Below are 19,832 nucleotides of genomic sequence, written 5' to 3'. Positions count from 1 at the left end.
TTTTAATTTAAATACTAAAAATTAATATTTTAATAGGTATTAATATTGTCAATTACTCATTAAATTTTTTCGTTGGTAATAATTAATAGGCTTTTTTAATGAACGACCAGAAAATGCAAATATTTGTTGCTAAGCACAAATAATAAATTAGCGAAAATCTTATTGTCATTTGACGAAATTTTTTGGGACGAATACTAAAAGAAATGAAGTTTAAAAATTTATGATATATAATAAATAATAATATATTATCATTATGATGATTTTTTTTTTAAGAATTTTAAAGAATACCTGAAGAAAGATAAATCTGATTTACTAAGAGATTGGGGTCGTATTCGCCAAAGAATCGCCAATGATGTAATTTTTCCAGCTTCAATTGCTCCATCGGCTGTTCCAGGCCAATTTTTTGCATATTCACTCGCAGCATAGAAAATTCTTTTTATAAATAAAAATAATTACTAGATATATTTAATAGAATTTTAATTTTATAATATATAATTAATTTTTTTTATTTTTAATATTTAATTTTGAATAAATTTAATTCTAAAATTCAAAAAAAAAAAAAAAAATAAATATTTCTCCCATATATATAAATTGTTTGAAAAATTATGATAATGATAATTTAATGATTTTCTAATTAATTTAAAAAAAAAATATAAAACCTTCCATTGGTGAGAGACAAGGGATTAAAATAATGTTTAAAATCACAAGGAATAAAGAAACTCATTGGACATCCTGATACGCAAATTGATTCTTGATTATTATTAGAAAAATTGAATTTTCGTTCTTTGTAAATAATGCAATTTTTTTTAGAATCACCTCGAAAACATTGATTTAAAGTAGTGAAAAAATTGAATTTCTTGCGAGTTTGAAAATTCGACTCATTAAGAAAACCTGCAAGAACTAGTTGTGATTTATTGCTGGAATGTGTAGAATCGTAAAGGAATTTTAAACTTGAGTCACAATCTGGAGTAGTGATAATATTCATTGGACAATTATAATTAGCGTTTCGAAACTCTTGTCTAAATGTGGCAGTAAAAAAGAGATTTTTCCCATTTTCAAAGAGGGTCTGAACCTTTGATAAAATTGGAGATAATGAAGGTTGAACGGTTATCTCGACACTTTCAGGTGGTGGCACTGCCACTACAACGTATTCGCATCTAAAAATAAGATTAAATAGGGGAAATAAATTTGTTTCGTTTCAAAAAGATTTTTAACATTTTTTCTGTTTTCATTTTTTTATCTTTTTGGAATGTAGTGTTCTTTCGTTTTGATGTTAAAATAACTACATGAAAGTTTACTTTTTATCAATAAAGAAAAAAAAGTAGATAAATAATATTAATTGATTTTTAATAAAATAATTTATGAAAAAATATATTTTCAAAATCTGGAACATTTGAGACAATATAAATTCAAAAAATTGGTTCCTACTTCAAGATAATTGTAAAATTTTACTTGTATAATTTATTATTTGTCGTTACATAAGCTCTGGTGTCGCTAAATTGTATATTTGAAACTGGTTCCAAACAATTTATAACTCCTTGTTTCTTTTTTATTGTACTTGATAAAATTTTTACTAATTCAGCCATTCCATTCTAATTCATTATATATGAGTGTAAAAATTTTTTTTTTTTTTTTATTATTATTATTAGAACAAAATCTATTAATTTTCTATTTATTTTTCGCATAATAGGTTTTTTGTTTTAATTAAAAGACAAAAAAAAATTAAATACAATTTACTGATAAATATTGGAAATTCATTAAAAATCAATAAAAAAAAATTAATTAGAAGGTTTCGTATGAATAAAAAACGATAACATTCGGACCATTGTTGTTTTAATAAAAGTTTACTCCAACGTTTCGAAATCTAAATGATTTCCTCTTCAGGGAGTCTATCAAAATTACAATAAATTGTCAAATAAACAAATACAAAAAAATAAAAAATAATTAAATTAAATACAGTGAAACATCAAAAATAAATACAGTCAATAATTAATAAATAAAATACAATAGATAGTAAAAAATAAAAAATAAAATAACAATAATAAGTAATAATTAAAAACAAAACAATTTAAAATAATCTTACCAAATAAGAAACATATGTCAAGTCATAGAAATAATGGTCAATTGCGGTGTCAATTAATAAAAACAAAACCACCCTAACGTTGGAGAGAAACATAGAGTCTGGAAATCAAATCTAAAATTGAATAATCAAATAAACTGTAAATTAAAAATTATATAAAGAATAAATTAAAAATTATATAAAGAGTAAATTAGTAAAGAATAAATTAAAAATTTGAAAATTAAAATAAAATAAAAGATTACATACCAATCAAACCATTTTTTAAAAAAATTTTAATAATTGAACAGACACATTATAAAACAAAACACATGATAAATAAATAAATAAATAAATAAATAAATAAAACACATAATCTATAAATGAACAATATAAATTGAAATAAATAAAATAAAATAAAATATTAAGTGTTCTTTTCCCAACGTCAACTTTAAAACTGATCTCCAAACACTATCGACTCTTTACAATAAATTATCAATTGAACAAACACGAAAATAAAAACAAAAACAATTGTATGAGAAATAGAGAATAACGAAAATGAGCAATTTTTCATTTTAAATTGTTAGAAATAAAATTCAAAATTATTTCATACGACTTATCAAAATTTTCCAAGTCTGTCATTTTATTTAAGCTATTTTTTCCTTCTTTTTTAATAAAACACATTTCAGCAAATAATCGTTTTTTTAGATTTGATTCAACATGCAATATCTCAAATTCATCCCATTTTATAAAGTGTGAAAAAGTGTCATTTTTGCAACTCGTTAAGTGATCACTGATAACATTATGATATTTTTCATTTAATTCAATATTTTTCATATGTTCTAATCTACGAATATGTAAAGGTCTTTTTGTTTGACCAACATATGTTTTTCCACAACTACACTCCAACTTATAAACACAATCACATTGATTTAATCCATCAAGTTTATCTTTTCCGAGTCTAATAAAATGATCAAGTTTTGAATTAACATTAAAAATAGTTTTAATATTGAATTTTTTAAGTAATCTTTTAATATTTTCTGATATTCGTCCATAATACGGAAATACAACACTTTTTTCTTCCTTACTAATATTGTCAACATCATTATTATTTAATTTAAATAAATTTTTGTTTTTAATTTCTAAGATTCTTTTTGTAACGTGTTTTTTGATGAATTCATCTGGATAATTATTTAATCTTAAAATTTTTGTGACTAAATCAATGTTCTTTTTGTGAAAACATTCATCAGAAAGAATAATTGCAGTATCAGTGATATTTTTAATTATTGCAATTTTAGAAACAAATGGATGGTTTGAATGATAATTTAAAAGTCTACCCGAATAAGTGTTTTTTCTGTACCAATCTGTGATGATTTTATTGTCCTTAGTTCTTATGATTTTTAAATTCAGAAAACTAATTTCACTATTGCATTCTATTTCGTGAGTGAATTGCAATCTTTCATGAAAGGAATTGAAGGCATCAAGAGTCACGGAGACTTTATTCTTTGGAACACATAAAAACGTATCATCAACGTATCTTCTATAAAATATTACCTCGAAATCTAAATTGTTTATAATATTCTCCTCCAAATCTTGCATGACTATGTCAGCCAAAATAGGAGAAATGGAGGAACCCATCGGGGTACCAAACTTTTGTCTATAATACCTATTGTCAAATTGGAAAAACATGTTATTCATAATAAAAACTATACAATTTTTAAATTCGTCTTTCGGAATTTTAGTTTGTTCTTTTATGTATAACCATCTATCTTCAATACCTTTCATTACCAGTTCAATTGGGACATTTGTAAATAAAGCGGAAACATCTAGAGATATCATTATATAATCAGCGGGTATTTTTAAATCTTGAATTGAGTTTTTAAAAGAAAATGAATTTTTTATATAAGAAAAAGGTTTTGGTAAAGAATTAGTTAGAATATTGGTAAACATTTTTGACATATAATACGTAGGAGAATTTATGGTTGATACAACTGGTCTAAGAGGACAATTTTCTTTATGAATTTTAGGTAGACCATAAAATCTAGCAATGTTTGTATTTGTGGTTATTAGATTTTTCCTTTCTACGTTTTAAAGTTGACGTTGGGAAAAGAACACTTAATATTTTATTTTATTTTATTTATTTCAATTTATATTGTTCATTTATAGATTATGTGTTTTATTTATTTATTTATTTATTTATTTATTTATCATGTGTTTTGTTTTATAATGTGTCTGTTCAATTATTAAAATTTTTTTAAAAAATGGTTTGATTGGTATGTAATCTTTTATTTTATTTTAATTTTCAAATTTTTAATTTATTCTTTACTAATTTATTCTTTATATAATTTTTAATTTATTCTTTATATAATTTTTAATTTACAGTTTATTTGATTATTCAATTTTAGATTTGATTTCCAGACTCTATGTTTCTCTCCAACGTTAGGGTGGTTTTGTTTTTATTAATTGACACCGCAATTGACCATTATTTCTATGACTTGACATATGTTTCTTATTTGGTAAGATTATTTTAAATTGTTTTGTTTTTAATTATTACTTATTATTGTTATTTTATTTTTTATTTTTTACTATCTATTGTATTTTATTTATTAATTATTGACTGTATTTATTTTTGATGTTTCACTGTATTTAATTTAATTATTTTTTATTTTTTTGTATTTGTTTATTTGACAATTTATTGTAATTTTGATAGACTCCCTGAAGAGGAAATCATTTAGATTTCGAAACGTTGGAGTAAACTTTTATTAAAACAACAATGGTCCGAATGTTATCGTTTTTTATTCATACGAAACCTTCTAATTAATATATTTCTCGGACGTTAAACTAGTTAAAAAAAAAAAATTCATTTAAAATATAACAATAACCTTGATAAAGAATCGTTTTTCATCTCCTAGAGTAATTTTTAATCTTTGAAAAAAACCTCCTGCTCCATTGAGCAAAAATAAATACCACAAAGTTGATACTTTTTTAAGATTACTTATACCTTTAGAATATTTAATTAATTATTATATATATATATATATTAATTATTAATTTAATAAGTAAATTATAAATTTTGTTTAAATTTTTCCTTACCACAGGAAGTTAATAGCAAACTTTGACAAATTGATCTTGCAGTGCCCCACGTAACAAAATTAGATGATAATTGATCTAAACTCATGTTTGACAAAAAATTAGCATCTTCCTCTGAATGCATATTTAGTTGAAAATCTAAGCTAATATTTTGAATCTGAAAATAATAAGAAAACAAAACTGAAGCATTAATTCAAATAAGATTATTATTTAATTTTGTTGCATGAATTTATCCCAAATGTACAATATTTTATTCTTTTTTAAAATAAAAAATTCAATAATGAAAAATAAACAAAATTATTAATAAAAAAAAAAATAAAAATAATATATTTAATCATTATTCAATATTCTTTTTATAAATAATTAAAATACATAATAATAATTATAATTTATAATTAAATTATTTAATTAAATCACCGATGTGAGAAAATTATAAATTTGAGCTGAAATGTAAGATGATAATTTTCGATATGGACCAGATTTTGTTAAATATATTCTCTCCTTTGAAGATGATTTTCTTTTCGAAATGGATACGATATTTAATTCATCTAATAATTCTACTATATTTATTTGACAAGGATGTGCATAAAAACATTTGCTTTCTTCAGTAAGAAATATTTTCCCACCAATGTTTTCTATTTAAATATATATATATATTTTTTTAAATTTCGATAATTGATAATCTACTAATATGAAAATATGAAAATTAAATATAATAGAATAAATACTCACCAGTTGCCTCAAGAATAAGAACATTTAAACCAATTTCTTTTTTAAGAAGAAAATAAGCAGTAGTTAGTCCTGTTAATCCAGAACCAACGATTATCACATCAAAATCATTATTATCGTCCTGCTCTTCGGTGTCTAAAAAATCTGACATATTTTAACTGACGTTCTAATTATTTATTTTTTTTTTAAACAAATTATTTTTCATAAGTTTGCCTTACTAAATCTATAGCAATATTTTTTTTAAGGTTAAATGTCAATCACGATTTTTCGAAATTTCGCAGACATGTGAAGAAATGATAGGAAGCGACATCTATTGTTTTACCGACTGTTTAGTTAGTCGGCTGCATGCTTTACTTCCGCGTGCGGTGTCAAACAAAAATATAATTATTTTTTTAAAAAACTAAAAAAGTGCTACAATATTTAAGTAAAAAACTAGTACAATGTTAGTACTATTTGAAACCCCTGCGGGGTATGCAATTTTTAAGGTAAAAATTATTAATTTTTTGTAAATAATCAAAACATAACCTTAAAATATTTAGACACGTGGTCATTTAAAGAATGATATAATAATAATTTATAATAAATATTAAAGTACATTAATAGTTAATATTGTTAAATATTGCTTATATTTTGAATGGGCAATTATATTTGTTTGTTTTAATAAGTAATTAATTTTTTTTATAGTTATTGGATGAAAACAAACTAGCCAAAACAGATAACCTTTATCATGATTTCGAAACGCCAGAAGCTGCAGGCAGAGTGTAAGTTAAACAAATTTTTTTTTTTTAAATTATTTTTGACATAAATCATAATTTTTATTTGCTTTAATATAATTTGTTTATAATTTAGTGATTTTTTATCATATTCATTTAATTCTCAAGTTTACTGTTTTAATTCTTAAGTCAACTAAATATTTTTTTTTTTCTCATTTATTATCTATATATATAATAAATTATGAGAATTGTTGCTGACAGATTTTTATAGAAAAATGTTAAAATTCCATCTGCCAAAAATTTTGAACGTTCAAATGAACAAAAAATATTTTTTTCAATCTATAAATTATTAGAAATTATAATGTCAATGTAAAATAAAACAGTAAATTAAATTAATAATTTCTTTTTAGATATTTAAAACAATATTTTGTAATAAAATTCGTACTTAAAGAAGTTAAAACAAAAATTTTGTTCATTTCAACGTTTAAAACTTTTGGCTCATAAAATTCTTGTATATTTAATTGTTAAAAGTAAAATTGAAAAACTTATCTAACAAATAAAAAAAAAATTTTCACAAGATGATTAATTTATTTTCAAAATTTACAGGGTGAAATTAAAACATTTCGAAAAGTTTGCCGATACAACTGAGGCATTGGCAGCAACAACCGCAGCAGTTGAGGGAAAAGTGAGTAAATCGTTGAAAAAAATTTTAAAAAAATATTGTTCCGAAGTACAAGAACAACTTGCTGTTGCCGATGCAAAATTAGGTAATGCTATTAAAGATAAATTAAGTTTATCATGTGTAAGCAATACAAATGTTCAAGAATTAATGCGATGCATTCGAAGTCAAATGGATAGTCTTCTTGCTGGTTTTCCCAAAAAGGAAATGACAGCAATGGCACTTGGTTTAGCTCACAGTCTCTCAAGATATAAATTAAAATTTTCACCCGATAAAATTGATACAATGATAATTCAAGCTGTCTGTCTTCTTGATGATCTTGATAAAGAATTAAATAATTATGTAATGCGTTGTCGCGAATGGTATGGATGGCATTTTCCCGAATTGGGAAAATTAATTACCGATAATGTGGCATTTGTAAAAACAGTGAAAATAATTGGTACACGAGAAAATGCATCATCCAGTGATTTATCAGATATATTACCGGAAGATGTTGAGGAAAAAGTAAAAGAGGCAGCTGAAATTTCAATGGGCACAGAAATATCACACGATGATATTATAAATATACAACATTTATGTGATCAAGTTATTGAAATTTCACAATATCGTTCACAATTATATGATTATTTAAAAGCAAGAATGTTGGCAATGGCACCAAATTTAACTGTTCTTGTTGGTGATTTAGTTGGTGCACGATTAATTTCTCATGCTGGTTCATTAATTAATCTTGCAAAACATCCAGCATCGACAGTACAAATTCTTGGCGCTGAAAAAGCACTATTTCGAGCACTTAAAACAAAGAAAGATACACCAAAATATGGTTTAATTTATCATGCGCAATTAGTTGGTTCGAGTTCGACGAAAAATAAGGGAAAAATGTCACGTATGTTGGCTGCCAAGGCATCATTGGCAATTAGAGTTGATGCACTTGGTGAGGATGTGAATTTTGATTTTGGTGCTGAACATAAGGCAAAACTTGAGGCAAAATTGAGAATGTTAGAGGAGGGAAATTTACGTAAACTAAGTGGTACTGGTAAGGTGAAAGCGAAATTTGAGAAATATCAAACGAAAAGTGAAATTCTTCAATATCCAACTGCTGCTGATTCTACATTGACAACAACTAAGAGACGATATTCCGAGGCTGAGGAGAAGAAACCATTAATTGAGGAAATTAAAACAGAGGAGGTTCCAAAGAAGAAGAAAAAGAAAGACGATGGAGATGATGATGATGATGATGATAAGACTGAGGGAGTACAAGAACCCGAACAGGAATTTGTTACACCTAAGAAGAAAAAGAAGAAAATTAAACAGGAACCCGAAGAAGAGGCCGATGAGTCCATGAAAGTTGAGGAAGCTGAAACATCCGGTACGTATTTTTTTATATTTTAATCCATTTAAATTGAAACATGAAAATAAATTAATTAAATTTTTTAAATTGAAAATAAATCATGAAAATAAAAAAAAAAAAACTTCTTTCAAAAAATAAATTATAAAATAACAGGCACTACCCGTAAAAATCTTATAAAAAAAATAACAAATTGTAAGCATTTATATCAAAATAAATAATTTTTCTTTTTAATAATTTATAATTTAAAAAATATTCATTAAATTATTATAAGTTCATGTAAAATACTTTTTATTGATAAAAATATATATATATAAAAAATAATTGTCTTACAGAACCGAAGAAGAAGAAGAAAAAGAAGAAGGACAAAGATCAAGCTGAAGCTATGGAAATGGAAGAAGTAACTCCAAAAGAAGAAGTTGCCGAATCTGTTGGCAGTGAAAAAAAGAAAAAGAAAAAAAAAGTTAAAGAAGAAGTACAAGATGAAGAATCCGCAATTCCAGATGAATATTTAGCAACAAGTTCATCTGAAAAGAAAAAGAAGAAAAAAAAGAAACACCAAACAACTGAAGATCCGGATACGTAAGCTGTAATTTTAAGAATTTAGAAATATTAAAGTATTTTTTCTTTTCTTTATTGAAACTTTTTAATTTTTTTTTTTTTTTTATTATTATAATTAATAATTCAAATAATGATTATTTTATATCATTACGATTAATTTTTTTGATAAACAACTTTTATCAGTCAATTTAACAAAAACAAATGTTTAAATAAAATAGAAGGAAAAAAAACTATTTTGAATTATGAAAATATTAAAACTAGTTTTAAACTAGAAAATATCTTAACTATTTGATAATAATTACTTTTATATCAGGAATTTATTTTACTGTAAAAAAAATAATATAAAATACATAGAATTTGTATTATATATATATTTATGAAAAATTGTTTTTCTTTACCCAGAAAAAAATATATATCGTGAATTAGAGAAAAAAAGACCAATTTCTTTATTTTCAGATTTATTGTTTGCCAAGAGAAAATATATTTCGATATAATTCTGTATAAATCAAATACATAAAAAATATATATACTAGATTGCATCACGCTATTTTTAAATTATGTTCGTCTAGTATTATAGTCTGTTTGTTCATTTTAACAGACTTGATACAGTGTGTGTATGTATGTATGTGTCATTAATGCTTTTTCAGCTATTGTTTTACTTGCATATTACAGTTTTCAATATTTTATTATTAAATATTTACTAGTTACTGTTGATATCAGTTTAAAATGAATTTACTAATTGGAAATAAAAAATAAAAGAATTTCCTCAAAAGACCAAAAGTTAAGCAACAAGAATTTAATTAAACAATTAAAAAGAGAAATTTTTTTTTAATCAAATAAATTAATATTCATATCAAAAAATTAGAAGTAAAATAAATTTTTCCAAAAAATGAAACTAAAATATATCGAATTTATCTTGTTGCAAAACATTTTCCATATTTTTTTTTTTTTTTTTTTTTTTTTTACACAAATTCACAATTTTCGAGAAGATCGCTAATTTTTATTTTTATATTTTTTTTCTTTTTGTACAATGATTTCTCTAACGAACGATATTTAATCATGAAAACGACAAAAAACTTGATAAATTTTTCAACAAGTATTTTTTTTTTTCGACGCACGTTTAGATTACTGTTTTTTTTTCTTTCTTTCTAATGACTATATTAAAGAGAACTATACATTATATCAAAATACAATTTTCAAAAATGATTGATTGCACAAAATTCAAAAAGCTAGAGACATAATATTATTATGTATATAAGAATTAATATATGTATAATTAGTAGATTAATTCTTCATTTGAAGGGAAATCAATTCATTTTTGAATTCCAAAGGATAAACTACGCTAAAAAAAGCATATATAATATATATAAACGCATTGCTCGCCACACAACACATAAAAAAAATCACCGTTTTACATATATCTACTTAGTACATCAAACTAAAAATTCGAAATTAGTTTTACTAAATTTTTTATTTTTACTTGTCATTTCAAGACGATGTTGTTTTTCTTCTCCCTCCCCTTCTTTAAATGTAAAGTGTTTCTATGTAAATATAATATTGAAACATTTCATGGTTTCATTATAATGAAATAATTGATCTTGATATTTGTAAAAATTCCGATACAAAATGTGATTTTTTTAAACTTGGGTAAATTTTTAAATAAATTCAAAAAAAAAAAATTAAATTAAATGAAATTTTACAAATTTCATGATCACTTTCGTTCGGTAGAATTTTTTTTTTTTTTTTTTTTTATTAAAACCACATGTAATTTAATAACATGTGTAAAATAAAATATTTTTTTCAACAAAGCGATCTTTGACCAGAGAACTTAATAAATCACAAATTAAACCTACGCTTAGATTTACTATTGCTAAAGTTCAAGAAAAAAAAGGAAGAAAGCATATGTGTAAAAGAAAAGAATTTTTTTTTTAAATAATAATATAAGTCAATTTTTCAATTATGTAGTACGTTAGTTTTTATAATAGTCTTGCTCTTCTGTTTTTTTTTTATTTTGTTTTAATACAAAACGTATCAGCCTTTATATAAATTTTTAAGGGTGCCTTAAAGCAACGCGATATGAAATTTCGAAATGTTAAACAATTCGAATTCCTCAATCCTAGAAAAAAAAATAAAATAAAAAAAAAGTCGTAATTTAAACTACTATACCCAAAACATTATTCTGACCATTATTTGTACTCCATTCTATCTTTGTCGACTTTCTTTATAATCGTAAAGCAAATTTAACTTTGCGATATATATATATATATATAATATAATATATATTTTATATTTATATTATGTTTAATATAAATTAGTCAATTCATTAATCCTGGTCAACATATTTTATACATGACTGACAAGTTTACCGCAGATTTTTTATTTATAAACTAATATTCTGATTAGAGGTAGGCGGTTTGACAATTTTCAAAGAAAAGAAAAATCTTTAACTCCGCAGATAGAAAGACAAAATTTTATTTTATTTTTTTTTTGTTTTATTAGAATATGTATTTTATTCTAAAGAGACAATCTGCAAACTTTAGAGCATATAGAGCACTTTTCCCCGAAATTAACAATTTTTTTTTTTTCATGTATTGAGACTCCGATTTTCTTTTATTATTAATTTAAACTTCTACCAAAATTTATTCATTCGAGGGGATTTTTTCAGTAATTTTAAATTAATGAATTCTTATATTTGATAATACCTATTTTACTTTTATTAATTGTTCAAAATTTTAAGTTTGGAAATAGAAAATATTATTAAAATAATATAATAATAATAATAATAATAATAATATTAAAATATTAAATATATATTTATTATTTTAAAATAATTATTAATATTATTTTCTATTTAAAATTTTTTAAACAAATAATTATGTTAACAAATTGTTTTAGATTAAAGTTACATTTTTTTTTTAATTCTATAATTTTAAACTGTATCTAATTAATTTTTGTTAAAAATTGAATTTTTCCTCACGATTATAAATATGACTTGAAAAAAATTAATTATTTCAAATTTGAATCATTTGCAAAAAGTCTATTTTTTATTAATTCAAGAACATATTTTTGACTTTTAAAAACATATTCCAAAGAAAAATAACCTTTTTGAAAAATTATAATTATCATTTAAATTGAAAATCGGATGAAAGGTGCAGTGTTAAAGTATTGCACGAGAATTGGCTCGTCACTTTGCAGACTGCAAAGCTTTACAATTAAAAAAAAAAAACCAGTTAATGGTTTCTCTCTCTCTCTCTACTAAAACTTGTATTTGAAAAATTCTTTTAAAGAATATAAAACATTTAAATGTTATTAATTTTTTTTTTTCATTACCATTTTGTTATTTACATTATTAGAGCAAACAAGCTTTGACTTTCTCAGAATAATAATTTATTCCCCGCCATACTGAGAAAAAGTTGAAAGCTCGATGCACGATATAATTTGTTCTCTCTTATGTCATTACATTTAGTATTTTTTTTTGTTTTTTAATTTTAAATTTTCTTTTTTTTGTTTTTAAATAATATTAAATTACCGAATGCTAGTGAATAAATTCAGTACCGATTTATTTTCTTTTTGACTACGAGCTTTACTAAAAACATTCCAAAAGCGAAGTGTTTCATCGCCAGCGCCAGTGACAATTGCCTCGCCATCGGGTGACATTGCCAAATATAAAACTCGATAGGAATGTCCAGTTAATTTGGCTACCTGAGTCAATGAGGGATATTTCCAAACGAGAATTTGATTTTGCGAATAGCCATGTGTACTGACTAATTCCGAACTATGTTTACTCCAAGCGAGATTACAAACTTGTGAACCGGTGTCGATGCTCTGCATTGGTTGACCGGTTAATGTATTCCAAAAACGTATATGTCGATCGGCAGTACCACCGCCTGATGCAAGAAGGCCATGATGATGGGGTGACCAGGCAATTGCTTTCACTGCGGCTGTATGTTCCGTGTATGTTTGCACTGGCGATAATGAATGAAGATTCCAAACATAGAGACGATTATCATTACCACCCGATGCTAAATATTGATTGTCTGGTGACCATTTTAGGCCACAAACTTCCTGTCTGTGAGCACCTAAACGACGTTCACCCACCACTGATGGTGTTCTTACGTCTCGTTGAAGAATCAATCGATCTCGACTTCCCGATGATAAAACTTCTCCATTCCATGCTAAGGCGCCCACTCTTGCATTGTGACCTTCCAATTTACTTACTTCTTTATTCACTGCCACATCCCATACCTAGACAAAAGAAAAAAATTCAATAATTTTCTGCAAATTTTTCTTTTCTTTTCTTATTCTTTTTTAATCTTTTAATAAAAAAAATGAGTGTTATTGAATTAATTATCAAAAAAAAAAAAAAAAAATTATGAAATTGTTAGAAAATCCGAATTATAGTATCCATATTTTAAAGAATTCAATTTTTGGCAGTTTAATTAATTAAATATTAATTATTATTTTAACTGTTATTGTTTTTAAAATTTAGTTATCTTTTTTAAATTCAAACATTTCTATTTTAATTTTTTATGTTAATTTAATTATTTTTCACGAAAAATATCGAACTTTCTTTCAGAAAAAAATAATATATAAAAATATAATAATTTAGCAAACTACATATTAAATGTTTTTAAATTGAAATTTCAACAAATATATAAAATACAAATATTTCAGTTCATCTCTTTATTTTTTTTGAGCTCCTTTTTTTAAATTATACTGTTCAATTTTTATTTATAACGTTTATTTAAATCACTGACTTTGTGATATAAATATCAATTCACAGTTGAAAAAATGAAAATTTTTATTTTATATAAGTTGTTACTGTTTTTTTTTTTTTTTTTTTTTTTTTTAATGTAATGTGATACATTAATTGAAATATTAAAATAAATAATTCAATAAAAAACTAAATTAAAGAAAAGTTAAAGTTACTTTTTAAAGAAGGAAATTAAAAATTACATATTTGTTAACAAAAGTAAATAAAATAAAATATAAAAATAAAAAGACTATAAACTAATCAAAAATATATCAATAAAATAGAAGTACAATTACATAACAAAATTATTCTATTACAGTTCTTTTTTAAATATAATAAATTAAAGGAAAATTTAAAAAATTCTTACACTTAATTAATAAAAATAATTTATTCATAATTAATAAATTGTCCTATAAAATTGAATTGAAATAAGATAAAAAATTTGCCAAATTTTACCGTCAATATGTAATTTAATATTTTTTAGAAAAAAAAAAAAATACTACATAATTCAAGAGTAAAAATTTTCAAATAAGGAATCCCAACGGAATTAAAATATATACTTCCTCTCTAAAAAGAAATACTGTTGGGAATATAAACTCACTGGATGGCATTCGAGATTCAACTATATTGCTGACGTTAGAAATATATACCATATACTATATATATACGTATAAGGGATTAGAAAAACACGAGTTAGGGGGGGTTATATATATATGTGAAAGTTAAAGCTTTCCATGATATATATGTAGAAAGGGAGCGTTAATGCTACACATATTATCTAAGGACAATGAAAAAAGGGAAAATGCCCTTTTAAAATTGAAAAATTTCTTTTCGTAGGGGACATCATTTACAAGCAAAATTTATACATTTTTAAAAAGTATTTCCATTGTATATTTTATATTTTAACAATTCAAATTTCTCTAGCTTTTAAATTTAAATGCTTGCTCTTTTCACTATGCCTAAAGTATATATTCAAATTATCACGACGGCAACAAATGGAATACATATATTTTAAAATTTCAAAATGCTGATTTTAAACACAAGACGACAAAATGCAAAATAAAAAAAAAAAAAGACTTTTAAAAAGTTATTATACCAACAATAGTTGGTATTTAAAATCTGCTTGAGTGCTATCTGCGATTTAGATATATATACAAATTTAAAAATGTAATGGATTTTGAATTTAAATATCATACAAGTCAAGACACGAAGAACGAGAAATGAATCATTATGTAAATTGCTTTGATAACAGAATATTGTGTAGTAGTTTTGTTGACTTTAAAATGCGTTTTAAGCAAAACGTTTAGTAATGTATATATATATATTTATTATAACGTAGAATTTATTTTACGAGTTTAAATAAATTTCATTTTGTAAGAAACACAATAATATAGTATTATCTATTATTGATCGTTAAAAAGCAATTTTTATTTTTTTTTTGACATTTTGAGGATAAGATAAAAAAAAACATTTAAACTAACCTGGATATAGCCAGAATGTGAGCCAACGGCGACGAGGTTTCCTCTCTCGTTCCAAGCGACCGATGTAACCGTATTTCCATCACTAGATAAGTCACATAATCTTGTCACTTGACTAGTACAAGCCGACCAAAGATAAACGCAACTTCCAAGTCCTACGCTTAAAACATTTTGCGATGACCAATCGACGAGATTTAAATAAAAATCATCCTGTAATTCTGGTGCATCGAGAACTTTAAATGGAATTCTGGAAATTTTTCTTGTTGCCTTTCGAGGCGAACGTAGGAGCTTCTGGCTCTTGGCACTGAGCGGTGACAGGGAATAAGGCAAACTCTGGTTTAAAAGTGTTCGATCTTTTGTTGGTGTCATATACCTAAAAAGATTTTTACTACTGAGCGGCGATAATATTCTTCGCTCATCGCATTGACCTTTAACATCTTCAATGCTTGCACCGAGTAATTCATTTTTTAATAGACACGAATAGGCAATTCCATCACGACTACCTTCACCATTTTCCCGTGTTTTTTTTGTAACTAAACCACTTCGACTATTTTCTGATATCATTGAAAATGATACCTGCCAATTATTTCCAGCTCGCGTTGGAATAAAACGATCGTAGCTGTTGTTTCCAATTTTTGTTGGTGAATAATATGCGGGCGATGAAAGACCCGTTGGTGATGGAGAGTCCGTGTGGTCATCGTTGCTAGGCTTTAAAAGTCTCTTTTCATACTCGTGGTGATACATTTTTGGTTCTATTTTTTCCTCACACACACACACACATACACACACAAAAACACACTTATCACATAAACAACTTATTAGGCATTGTTTAGAAAGATTACACAAACAAGAAAAACATCGATTAACGCATATTTCGTTAGGAATTAATTACTCTTTTTCAAAAAAAGAAAAATAATATTATAAGTCTGTGCCGTCAGTGCGTTGTCGATGTCGCCAGCTCAACTTTGACGAACACGGTTTAATGATTTTTTAGATGGGAAAAAGTGATTTCAGAACAGCTTGCCAGCCTGTAAATACTCTCAACTGAGCATGCGTAATGCAACTGCCCTCTACATTGAAATTTCTTTTTAATTATAAAAGTTTAATATTTCTTTTTAAAAATAATTTATTAAATAATCATAGAGAAATATTAGATTGTAAATAATCAAAAATTATAGAAAAAATAGATATATTTTTTATTACTTTCAGGAAATAATAGTTGCCAGATGGTTTTCAACCAATCAGAAAGCTTCATTTATCTTCCGCCTCTTTTTTGAATTTTGAAATATTTATTTCAGAAAAAAGTAAAAATTCCTACAGTGAAATCGTGAAAAAAATTTGTTCAAGTGAAGAAAATTTATTAAATTATTATTATTATTATTTATAAATTAAATTTATTTTTAATTTAATTCTAAAAAGAAGAGGAAAATTCGAAAGTTTTATCACCCTGTCTCAGTCCTCTGGCGGTAAATATTTGTACTATCTTTTTTTCAAAATTGAATGTTTAAATGATATATTTAAATAATACAATTCTTATTTATTTAAAAATTTAACAATATAAGGTTAATTTATGTATTTCATATATATTATTTAACCAAAGTTTTGCAGTCTATTTTTAGAAAATTTATTAATACTTTGGGATGTCTTTGCAGAAAATTTATTATAAAATTTTTGCCAATATTACTGTGCTGCGTAGAAAATTTTAAAATAATTTAAAAAATATATAAATTAGATCGAATATCTATTTAATTAAATTTTATAAAATAGAATTTATTTTAAATCGAATTTTTTATATCAAAGTATTTATATTTAATCTAGTTTTAATTTAACATAATTTAATGCACTTAAAGAAAATTTCCATTTAACTAAACACTTATTTAATAGAATTCACATTTAATCGAACTTTTATATTCGACCGCATTTTAAAACTAACCATTCAAAAAAATTCTCACGTAAATTGTGATTGGTTATAAATTTGCGCTAAATACAAATTTTGCCAATTAAAAAATTCGGCCAAATACCCCTGTTAAATAATTATTTATCTATTGATAAATAAAAATTCGGTTAAATTAAAATATGCAAATATTATTTAGTTAAAATTCAAATTCACTGAACTAGAGAATTTGCAATTAAAAAAAATTTGCCTTATACACTATTTTAAAACTGAAATTTCCCAATAAATAAATGTAATGAAAAATTAATATAAAATGAAAAAAATTTGTTTAAATATGGTAATAAGTAATTAAATAATTATTGGACAGAAAAAAAAGCAATAATTATTGTTTATTGTTTTTGAAAGACTTTATTTGAGAATTTAAATTAAAAATTTAAATTTAAACAGTCTCATTTGGTCTTGATCCCTGAATGGGGCGATGTGCTTTCGACAAATAGTCAGCGAATTCCTGATATGGTGGCTTTGATAGTGCAACATCTTTCCAAAGGTCTGGTGTCAAGTAGGCATAAGTTTTGGCAATTGCAGCGTAAGTGGCTTTTGCAAAATTACCAAGAGTACAAGTTGAACCTCTTGCTGATGTATAACAATCTTCAATACCAGCCATTTGCAATAATTTCTTTGGAACTGGTGCCGAAACAATACCTGTTCCTCTTGGCGCTGGTATTAAACGCACCTGAACGGATCCACATTTACCCGTTACTTTACATGGTACTGTATGGGGTTTACCAATTTTATTACCCCAATAACCAAGACGCACTGGAACAACGGACAATTTTGCGAGAATAATAGCACCGCGAATTGCTGTTGCAACTTCTTTTGAACATTTCACACCCAAGCCAATGTGACCATTGCTATCTCCAATAGCAACGAAAGCCTGAAATAAATTCATAAAAATTTTTAATTAATTTAATTTTAATTTAATTAAAAATAAGCATTTTATTAATAAAATTTTTTTTTTTTTTTTGATAAATTACCTTGAAGCGGGTACGTTGACCAGCTCGAGTTTGCTTTTGAACAGGCATGATTTTTAAAACCTCGTCCTTTAGTGAAGGTCCAAGGAAGAAATCAATAATTTCGAATTCTTTGATGGGTAAAGAGAAATGATAAATTTCTTCGAGAGTTCGAATTTTACCATCGCGTACAAGGCGACCCAATTTGGTAACGGGAATCCATTCCTTGGCATCTTCCTTACCACGTCCGCGACCACGACCGCGACCCCTTCCTCTTCCACCTCTACCTCTATCACCACGAGAACCGAAACCTCCACGAAAACCACCGCGTGCGGCTGGAGCAGCGTCCGCCATTCTATTTAAATAAATATTTGTCAATTATTATAAGTAATTTAATTTAATTTAAAAAACAATTTTACCCAACAGTATATATATTTGTTTAAACACAAAAAATTTACAATAGAATAAAAAATCAATTAAATTATAAATTTTCTTATTTGATACTTTAATTATGTTTGAATTTAAAACAATTTCTTATATATGTATATTGAGAACAATGAGTAAATTATATTTGTACAAAATCAAAGTAACATAACCTATATATATATATACACGTGGTACAAACCAATATGCTTTAAAAAAGTTTTAAACTTCAAAAAAACAAGTTAAATTTAATTATTGAAATGATTAATTAGTTAAATTTTCAATGTTTCTACTTTTTATTAACAAATTTTCGAAAGAAATATAATAAATATGAAAAAATTACTTACGTTAATCTTTCTTGTTTTATACAAAAGATATAGACAAGAAATAATGCACTTCCGGAATTAAGCTCTTCCTGTTGAGAAGTCAAAATATTTCAGCGGCAAAATTTCAAATGAACTTTTACTATTACAATTTTTTCTTATGTTTATATTTATTAACAATGAAATTACGCGTTTTTTATAACCAAATAATTAGAATTGAATACACGTAGTTTTGATTAATTATAACTTCTATTAAAAAAGTATTTTTCAAAATACCAGCGGGAAATTATTACCAATTAAGGGCGCACTCACACCTCTGGCTGCCTGCACAGGCAGCCAGTGAGAGCCAATCAGAGAGTCAGTAGATTTAAATTTGATTTTTCTGTCTCTCTTACTCTTGTACGTTTTCTGCGTGGTGGGAGGCTGCCTGTGCAGGCAGCCAGAGGTGTGAGTGCGCCCTAAGGCGCTCTCACACCTTTTTGGCTGCCTTCAGGTTACCATGGCAACGCATGAGAGTGAGTGCGACAGAAAATTTAAAAATTTGAATATTCAAATTTTTAAATTTTCTGTCGCACTCGCTCTCATGCGTTGCCATGGTAACCTGCAGGCAGCTAAAAAGGTGTGAGAGCGCCCTTAGGCATTTTACCTTGTGACGTCAGAGGCTGATGACGTCGAAGCCTGGAGGGACAATAAACGAAAAAAGCAATAAAGAACTGTCAAACAAGTGATTTTGAGGTTAAGTTTTTGAAGTTTTCAACGTTACCGTAAAATTATTTGT

General features: G+C 25.2%; 4 protein-coding genes across 6 annotated transcripts; 1 reads left to right on the top strand and 3 right to left on the bottom strand.

The window, feature by feature from the left end:
• Window positions 1-2: 2 nt before the first annotated feature.
• On the bottom strand, window positions 3-6,159 carry LOC127282545 (amine oxidase [flavin-containing] A-like). Of its 3 annotated transcripts, none has more exons than XM_051306847.1 (8): window positions 5,879-6,159; window positions 5,564-5,781; window positions 5,150-5,303; window positions 4,939-5,057; window positions 1,453-1,592; window positions 660-1,157; window positions 289-432; window positions 3-194 (listed from the first exon to the last, which is right to left on the bottom strand). In XM_051306847.1, the coding sequence occupies exons 1-8, from the start codon at window positions 6,024-6,026 to the stop codon at window positions 83-85; spliced, it is 1,533 nt and encodes a 510-aa protein (XP_051162804.1). In that variant the 5' UTR covers window positions 6,027-6,159; the 3' UTR covers window positions 3-82. The 3 variants fall into 3 exon arrangements, with proteins under 3 accessions (XP_051162804.1, XP_051162806.1, XP_051162805.1); XM_051306848.1 differs by having other exon boundaries at window positions 44-194; window positions 817-1,157; XM_051306849.1 differs by lacking the exon at window positions 5,564-5,781 and having other exon boundaries at window positions 5,879-6,034.
• Window positions 6,160-6,203: 44 nt separating this feature from the next.
• Window positions 6,204-12,412, top strand: LOC127282543 (nucleolar protein 58-like). The gene is made up of 4 exons (XM_051306845.1): window positions 6,204-6,360; window positions 6,560-6,636; window positions 7,195-8,633; window positions 8,948-12,412. The coding sequence occupies exons 1-4, from the start codon at window positions 6,316-6,318 to the stop codon at window positions 9,196-9,198; spliced, it is 1,812 nt and encodes a 603-aa protein (XP_051162802.1). The 5' UTR covers window positions 6,204-6,315; the 3' UTR covers window positions 9,199-12,412.
• On the bottom strand, window positions 9,615-16,398 carry LOC127282548 (fizzy-related protein homolog). The gene is made up of 2 exons (XM_051306851.1): window positions 15,408-16,398; window positions 9,615-13,418 (listed from the first exon to the last, which is right to left on the bottom strand). Exons 1-2 carry the CDS (start codon window positions 16,146-16,148, stop codon window positions 12,699-12,701), a joined length of 1,461 nt encoding a protein of 486 aa, XP_051162808.1. The 5' UTR covers window positions 16,149-16,398; the 3' UTR covers window positions 9,615-12,698.
• A 1,282-nt stretch (window positions 16,399-17,680) lies between these two features.
• LOC127282554 (40S ribosomal protein S2-like) lies at window positions 17,681-19,245 on the bottom strand. The gene is made up of 3 exons (XM_051306863.1): window positions 19,079-19,245; window positions 18,333-18,663; window positions 17,681-18,232 (listed from the first exon to the last, which is right to left on the bottom strand). The coding sequence occupies exons 2-3, from the start codon at window positions 18,660-18,662 to the stop codon at window positions 17,738-17,740; spliced, it is 825 nt and encodes a 274-aa protein (XP_051162820.1). The 5' UTR covers window position 18,663; window positions 19,079-19,245; the 3' UTR covers window positions 17,681-17,737.
• Window positions 19,246-19,832: the final 587 nt, after the last annotated feature.

Source organism: Leptopilina boulardi, unplaced genomic scaffold, assembly GCF_019393585.1.
Source record: "Leptopilina boulardi isolate dan_hultmark-lab unplaced genomic scaffold, ZJU_Lbou_2.1 LbouV2_300, whole genome shotgun sequence".
In the NCBI taxonomy this organism is placed as follows: domain Eukaryota; kingdom Metazoa; phylum Arthropoda; class Insecta; order Hymenoptera; family Figitidae; genus Leptopilina; species Leptopilina boulardi.
The sequence above is the reverse complement of the archived record's forward strand: the minus strand, read 5'-3'. Positions and strand labels throughout refer to the sequence as shown.

Excerpts from the sequence above, each read along its gene's own strand:
- LOC127282545 (XM_051306847.1), bottom strand. The coding sequence starts at position 6,026 with ATGTCAGATTTTTTAGACACCGAAGAGCAGGACGATAATAATGATTTT. Across the intron at positions 5,304-5,563 it reads TTTATAATTTTCTCACATCG|ATTCAAAATATTAGCTTAGA; the intron begins GTGATTTAATTA and ends TATTATTTTCAG. Across the intron at positions 5,058-5,149 it reads TTTGCTATTAACTTCCTGTG|GTATAAGTAATCTTAAAAAA; the intron begins GTAAGGAAAAAT and ends AATATTCTAAAG.
- LOC127282543 (XM_051306845.1), top strand. The coding sequence starts at position 6,316 with ATGTTAGTACTATTTGAAACCCCTGCGGGGTATGCAATTTTTAAG. Across the intron at positions 6,637-7,194 it reads CCAGAAGCTGCAGGCAGAGT|GGTGAAATTAAAACATTTCG; the intron begins GTAAGTTAAACA and ends CAAAATTTACAG. Across the intron at positions 8,634-8,947 it reads TGAGGAAGCTGAAACATCCG|AACCGAAGAAGAAGAAGAAA; the intron begins GTACGTATTTTT and ends ATTGTCTTACAG.
- LOC127282548 (XM_051306851.1), bottom strand. The coding sequence starts at position 16,148 with ATGTATCACCACGAGTATGAAAAGAGACTTTTAAAGCCTAGCAACGAT. Across the intron at positions 13,419-15,407 it reads CACATTCTGGCTATATCCAG|GTATGGGATGTGGCAGTGAA; the intron begins GTTAGTTTAAAT and ends TCTTTTGTCTAG.
- LOC127282554 (XM_051306863.1), bottom strand. The coding sequence starts at position 18,662 with ATGGCGGACGCTGCTCCAGCCGCACGCGGTGGTTTTCGTGGAGGTTTC. Across the intron at positions 18,233-18,332 it reads GTCAACGTACCCGCTTCAAG|GCTTTCGTTGCTATTGGAGA; the intron begins GTAATTTATCAA and ends AATTTATTTCAG.